The 7500-nt window shown below is 33.3% G+C and overlaps 2 protein-coding genes across 10 annotated transcripts in view; one reads left to right on the top strand and one right to left on the bottom strand.

Moving 5' to 3' along the window:
- The window catches only part of LOC144200528 (putative G-protein coupled receptor 34), a 1854-nt gene extending 1115 nt beyond the window's left edge, over nucleotides 1–739 (bottom strand). The window contains exon 1 of the mRNA XM_077722745.1: nucleotides 1–739. This exon is cut by the window's left edge and continues 1115 nt beyond it. Coding sequence (XP_077578871.1) covers nucleotides 1–718 — 718 coding nt within the window. The 5' untranslated portion in view covers nucleotides 719–739.
- The window catches only part of LOC144196167 (peripheral plasma membrane protein CASK-like), a 42457-nt gene that overhangs the window by 9862 nt on the left and 25095 nt on the right, over nucleotides 1–7500 (top strand). For all 9 annotated transcript variants that reach the window (XM_077716144.1, XM_077716143.1, XM_077716149.1 and 6 more), the window contains exons 6-10: nucleotides 3121–3223; nucleotides 3856–4031; nucleotides 6624–6746; nucleotides 6818–6886; nucleotides 6959–7058. In XM_077716144.1, the coding sequence (XP_077572270.1) occupies nucleotides 3121–3223; nucleotides 3856–4031; nucleotides 6624–6746; nucleotides 6818–6886; nucleotides 6959–7058 (571 nt within the window). The remainder of the gene's footprint in view (nucleotides 1–3120; nucleotides 3224–3855; nucleotides 4032–6623; nucleotides 6747–6817; nucleotides 6887–6958; nucleotides 7059–7500) is intronic.

The raw sequence follows: 7500 nt of genomic DNA on the forward strand, positions 1-7500 counted from the left end.
CGTAAGACGACACCATTGTGAAGAAAACCAACCAAAAAAACACCACCATCACTACATTAAAATAGGCTTTCCCACAAGCTAGCCGCCTGTGTTTGAATTGGAAGCATCTGTCCTTGTCCTGGTCGTCCTCCGCTGTGGCGATCATAGGGACTACGGCGGCTAAAGACAATACCCAGAGGGTGCCGCAGGCTAGCCAACTCCAAGACCAGGTGAATCCGCAAAACCGGACCCCTACGCTTCGTTTAGCCCGGCCTCTCCATCTTAGTCGAAGATAGCGATCCAGGCTAATGAATCCTAGCAATGTGACGCTAATATACATGTTCATGTAGAAGAGGTTTCCTACTAGCTTGCAGGCTACATGGCCTAGTAGCCAACGGTTTCCATTGACGTGGTAGAAGATCCGGAAGGGTAGACAGGTTAGAAGAACCAGGTCGGCAATGGCGCAGTTGATGAGGAAGATGTGGACGGAGTTGCGGCTGGCGTGGACGAAGAGGAAGACCCATAAGGTGAAGAGGTTGCCTGCTAAGCCAAGGAGGAATAGGAGGGAGTAGAGGAATGCTAGTGGTAGGCGGAGGGAGGCGTCGTCTAGGGAACAAGTGTTTGCGGTAGTGGTGGGTAGGGATGATAGCATCTGGGCTGAAGGAGATGTCATTGAGAGGGGTGGTAGGGAAATGGGCTCGGTTTTGGAGAGAATGGATGAGGAAGTCGAGATGTTCATTCTGGTTAATGGGTGGAAGGAGGATGGTTTTCTGAGAATGGAAGCAAAATGGGGGAAGATAAAAATTAGATGTTATTTATGGATGTTTTTTTATGGTTTGATTGGTCAAGTGACTTTTATTCAGGTAAGCAGGGGGGTAGTATGTTTTTACTTTGGTGGTGGTTTGAGGAAAATGCACTTCTAAGGGGATTTTTATTGTGGTAGAGTTTTTACTTGTGGTTATGTCGTTGATTATAGTAGACTATATAGTAATGATACTTTATATAGATGTGCTGAGGTAGAAAATGTTTTTTTTTAAATTGGTTTGCGGGCCGCTTTAACGTCAACTTGATTTCATGTGGGCCGGACCATTTTAGATATAATATTTAGATTTTTTTTTATAGAAATGGATTAAAAGAACTGGATTAAAAGCCCTGGATATTATTTTTTAAATAGATTTAAATTAATGTTTATTTTAGCTTTTTTAAAATATATTTTTAGATTTTACAAAATGATTTTTCAACTAAAGACACTGAAAAAAATGATTAAAAAATTACAATTATTGATTTAAAAGGGGAAAAATCAGGAAATTTAATATACATATATATTCTTCATCTAAATTGGGCCAGACCATTTTAGATATAATATTTAGATTATTTTTATTTTTATAAATGGATTAAAAGAACTGGATTAAAATCCCTGAATATTCAGTTTTTTTTATAGATTTAAAACAATGTTTATTTTAGCTTTTTTGAAATATATTTTTAGATTTTACAAAATGATTTTTGAAATTAAAACACTGAAAAATGGATTAAAAAATTACAATTATTCGTTTAAAAGGGGGAAAATCACAAAATTTAAAATACATCTATAATCTTCATTTTAATTGGATCCTAAAACAGAAAGTCGGCACTCATCATTTACTTCCCGGGCCACACAAAATGATGCGGCGGGCCAGATTTGGCCCCCGGGCCGCCACTTTGACATCTTTTTTACTTTTTTTAATGTTACTCTTACACGAATAAAGTTTTTGACGACTCCACCCACCTCTGCATAGGTGTGAAATATGTCAGTTCACAAGTTCTTAAATATTATTTCACTCACACGACCAAGTATTGTCACCTGCAGTAATATAGCATTTTTCACACATTATGTAGCTACATACTTTACATTAACATTCTCTATGCATATTTGGACTATTGGTTTAGATTTTTTTTCACCTGAATTAAAAAAAAAAAATGAATTACCCTCCAAAATACAATATAATGTGATGCTTACAAAAAAACTAGAAAAAACTAACTTTTGTGTGACTAGTTTTAAATACTTATATATTTGTCTGTCACACTTACCATTAAAGCTTTACTTGAGAAGCTGGGAAATTCCAATACAGCGTTATACAATATGTTTTCTTCCAATGGTCTTTAAAAAAATTGAAAATTTATGTAAAGGCACTGAGATTTAAAAAAAAAAAAAAAATTAAAAAAGACAACTTTAATCATTCCTTGGGACTTCACTTACTCACTCTCACAGTGGGTTCTGCACTTTTCTTAACTTCTCTCATCTTTTACCCTCATAACTGAAGTCAGACAGAGCAGGCTCCGCCCCCTTTGATTGTTTTATATGGCATTGCACAGGGTTTAAACCAGGGGTGGGCAAACTTTTGGGCCCGGGGGCCACATTGACTTTAAAAATGTGACAAATGGGCCGGGTCAGCACAAGATACGATAACACATAAAAAAGTGCATCCGTTAACTGTACATATGAAACATAAACTGAAAAAAAAGGACTAAAGTATTAACATACTCACCACTCATCATTAAAGTAAAAAGTATAAAGTACAAAGTCAAGTAAAAAGGAATGTGTATTAAGAAATACTAAAATGTAACTTAAAAAATACTAAAATGTAACTTAAAAAAAAACATTATTTGGACAACGTCACCGGGCCGGATTAAAAAGCCTCGCGGGCCGGGCCGTATGTGGCCCGCGGGCCGTAGTTTTCCCATCACTGGTTTAAACCCATGTTAGAGAAACGTGAAAAACCCGCCCCAGGAAATACTTTGGTTTACTTCTAAGCTATTTACCAGTAAATGTCATCTGTAAGCTTTTCTGGTGGTTAAAAGATGTTTTATTGACATTACATTTTGTCCAAATTCTCTTTTTAGAGTTTGCTAATAGAAAATATTCTTTTATGTTTTTGAATTACATTTTGTGAATAAAAAAGGGGGGGAACTTTCCATATTTCCTTTTCATATTTTGAAATTGTGTTTTAATTAAACATGCAATCATTAAATATACTGTTATTTGTTTATTTACTTTGGAAAATGAAGGGGAAAAAGATAATTTTTTGGATTATTTAAGATTTTTTTTCCCTGTCATGAAAATTCTCTTATATTAATATTTTTTGTGTGTGTTTTTGTGTGTAGCCCCACTGCGTCTTACTCGCCTCGAAGGAAAATTCCGCTCCAGTCAAACTGGGAGGCTTTGGAGTGGCGATACAACTGGGAGAGTCTGGCCTGGTTGCTGGAGGTACTTTCACAAATTCATTTTTCTACCATTTTTTGCTCTCAGCCCAGGATGTCCCAGAACTTATATTACAGTGGTACCTCGAGATACGAGCTTAATGCGTTCCGGGGCTGAGCTCGTATGTTGATTTACTCGTAACTCAAATGAAATTTTCCCATAGAAATGAACTAAAAACTAATTATTTAGTTCCAACCATCTGAAAAAAAACACCCAAAACAGGATATCAGATTGGAAAAACATTTTAATTTGTTCTAATTTGCCATCTATTAACATAGTATCAAATAACTAGTGGTTTTATAGGACTGAAATGTGTTTAATAGTACTACAATTAGACGGATTTTGCGGAGGGAAGAGACTTTTTGCACGGCAACGCGCTCGTAACATAACAAATTTTTTTAAATGAACTTGGATTACGATGCAGACAAACTCAAAAATAAATTTAATCTAACTTTACACTAAATTTAATTCTAAGTTGCATTGGTGGTAATGGAAGTACCAAATGGTTTGTAACTGTAAAAACTGCCTATAATCATCATATGACACTTTGAGTTTGACACCTGTGCCTTTTTATATATAGAAGCGTGTTTTATTATAATTTTTCTTGAAGTTCCTTTTTTTCTGACTGCTCTTTTCAGGTCGCGTCGGCACTCCGCACTTCATGGCTCCCGAAGTTGTCAAGAGAGAGCCATACGGCAAGCCGGTGGACGTGTGGGGATGCGGAGTCATCCTCTTTATCCTCTTGTCGGGTTGCCTGCCTTTCTATGGCACTAAAGATCGCCTTTTTGAGGCCATCATCAAGGGAAAATACAAGGTACTATAAAAAAAATACATATATACATAAATACATATATATCTATATCTATATATATATATATATATATATATATATATATATATATATATATATATATATATATATATATATATACATACATACATACATACATACATACATACATACATACATACATACATACATACATACATACATACATACATACATACATACATACATACATACATACATACATACATACATACATACATACATACATACATACATACATACATACACACACACACACATACACACATACACACATACACACATATACACATATACACATATACACATATACACATACACACATACACACATACACACGTATACGCCTATACACGTATACACATTTACACATACACATATATACACATATACACATACACATATATACACATATACACATATATACATATACACATATATACACATATACACATATACACATATACACATATACACATTTACACATTTACACATTTACACATTTACACATTTACACATTTACACATTTACACATTTACACATTTACACATTTACACATACACACATACACACATACACACATACACACATACACACATACACACACACATACACACATACACACATACACACATACACACATACACACATACACACATACACACATACACACATATACACATATACAAATATATATACACATACACATATATACATAAACATACATATATACATACACATACATATATATACATACATACACATAAACATGTATACATACATATATACATATATACATACACATAAACATGTATACATACATATATACATACACATACATATATATACCCATATACACATATATACATAGCATTTTATTCCCGTTTTTAAAAAATGTAAGGCACTTTAACTTTTTCTCATTTTCAAAATAATGAACATCTCCTCTCTATTTTATATTAAAAACATTAAAATAAAAGAAGAAAAGTTCCCCCGCCCCTTTTTGTTTTTCCAATTAAAAAAAAAAGAAAAACTAAGAAGCAGCCAATCAGTTAATACTTAAAATACCATTAAAAAAAATTACCCTTTTCCAATCTTCTCCTAAAAACAACCTCCTCAGGCCCAATTTCCGATCACTTGACCCAATAGACGACATCCAAAGCACAAACACTTAACTCCAATATGAAAGGACTGCATAGTTTGAGCCCCCGTATTAAAGGGGACAAACAACAACTCGGATAAATGACCTTCCCGTAAAAGACGGTCGCTCAAAGCATTTCTGTATGCAAATTGCCAATTTCTCAGACCTCGAAATTAAATTGTGTTTTTTCCACTTCATTAAATAAGATTGGTTTCTCCGGCAAGCATTACGATAACCTGTCCCTTTAATAATAATAAAAAAGACCCCCTCACACATTGAAGTGTCTCGTTCGTTCCTGTACGACTAATCCGTGGCAGATGTAGTCACAGTAGGGGGTCTTGTTGCTTCTGGACATCAACCTGCAAGCAGTCAATGTAGTTTTAGCTTTAGAATTGGTTATCCTTTTATAGTGTACTTATTTAACTCTCTGGCTGAAACTAATAGTGCTGGACGTCCAATCCGTTTAGCGTTCGAGAGGCTGGTAGATGCAGTACTTCAATAATTCCCCTTTTCATTGTCTTTGGTTTTTATTTGGAGTACATTTTAAAAAGAAAATCAAAACATTAATGGGATTTAAAAAAAAAAGTAGATATTTTTGAGCTGTTCCAATTTCAATGGGAAAAAAATAAAAAAATAGACATTACAGTATCCACTTTTTTGTTTTAAAAATGGGTATTTATTTATTAACTTGTATATTTATTAACATGTTTATTAATATGTTTATTAACATGTTTATTAACATATTTATTAACATATTTATTAATTAAAGTATGTATTTATTAACGTATTTATTAATAACGTATTTATTAATAACGTATATATTAATAACGTATTTATTAATAACGTATTTATTTATTAATGTATTCATTTATTAACGTATTTATTATTAATGTATTTATTCAATAACATATTTATTTAGTAACTTAATTATCTAATAACGTATTTATTTAATAACGTATTTATCTAATAATGTATTTATTAAATAACTTATTTATTTAATAACGTATTTATTTAATAACATTTATTTTATAGCGTATTTATTTTATAACGTATTTATTTAATAACATATTTATTTAATAACATTTATTTTATAATGTATTTATTTTATAATGTATTTATTTTATAACGTTTTTATTTAATAACGTCTTTATTTTATAACGTCTTTATTTTATAAGTTATTTTTTTAACGTCTTTATTTTATAACTTATTTATTTAACAACTTATTTATTTAATAACTTATTTATTTAATAACTTATTTATTCAACAACTTATTTATTTAACAACTTATTTATTTAACAACTTAATTATGACCTATTTATTTATGTCTACAATGTCTTTTCCTGTCTGTATTCCCACCCTCTTGCTACTGTGACAATACAATTTCCCAAATATGAGATGAATAAAGTAATCTAATCTAATCTAATGTACCATTTTCTAAGATGAACCCACGCCAATGGGCCCACATCTCCGAAAGCGCCAAAGATCTAGTACGACGCATGCTAATGCTGGATCCCGCGGAAAGGATCACCGTCTACGAGGCGCTCAATCACCCCTGGCTGAAGGCAAATTCTACAATTTACCATTTTATCCAAAATCTCAAATACGCATGCTAACTTGATCTCTGTTAAATTAGGAGAGAGACCGCTACGCCTACAAAATCCACCTTCCCGAAACCGTGGAACAGCTGAGGAGGAAGCTGAAGGTCAGCGCCTTATTTTGGAGGTTCTCCTCATTCTGGCTGGCTTCACCATTTTCCTCCAATTGCATTTTTTAGGGTGCCGTGCTGGCTGCTGTTTCCAGCCACAAGTTTAATTCCTACTATGGTGACCCCCCTGAGGAGCTTCATGACTTCTCGGATGACCCCACTTCATCAGGTGAATATGACAGTGTGCTTTTAAAATGTATTTTGCCGTTTCATAGTGCTGGGTGACATCGTACTATTAAGACCCAAATAATAGTAGGCACTGGAATAATAGTAGGGAGTGGAAAATTCCAAATGAATTAATAATAGTAGGCACCCGAATAATAGTAGGCAATGGAAAATTCCAAAAATAATGAATATTAGTAGGCACGAGATAATTAGTGTTGCAAAGTTGTATTACAGTTGCAAATAATTGCTGCAATGAATTGCGTATAACGTAACTCTCGTATATATTAGGTCTACCAATACATTGTAATTATGTATATTGCAACTCTACCAGTGGCAATTGCACGTTCTTACTAGTACTAGTACGTTATAAAAACAGCATGTGTACTTTACACGTAGAAAGTTAATGACGTAGAACAATGTTGCTGCTGCACGGACTTAATTGAGGC

Source organism: Stigmatopora nigra, chromosome 1 (genome assembly GCF_051989575.1).
Source record: "Stigmatopora nigra isolate UIUO_SnigA chromosome 1, RoL_Snig_1.1, whole genome shotgun sequence".
Classification (NCBI taxonomy): Eukaryota; Metazoa; Chordata; class Actinopteri; order Syngnathiformes; family Syngnathidae; genus Stigmatopora; species Stigmatopora nigra.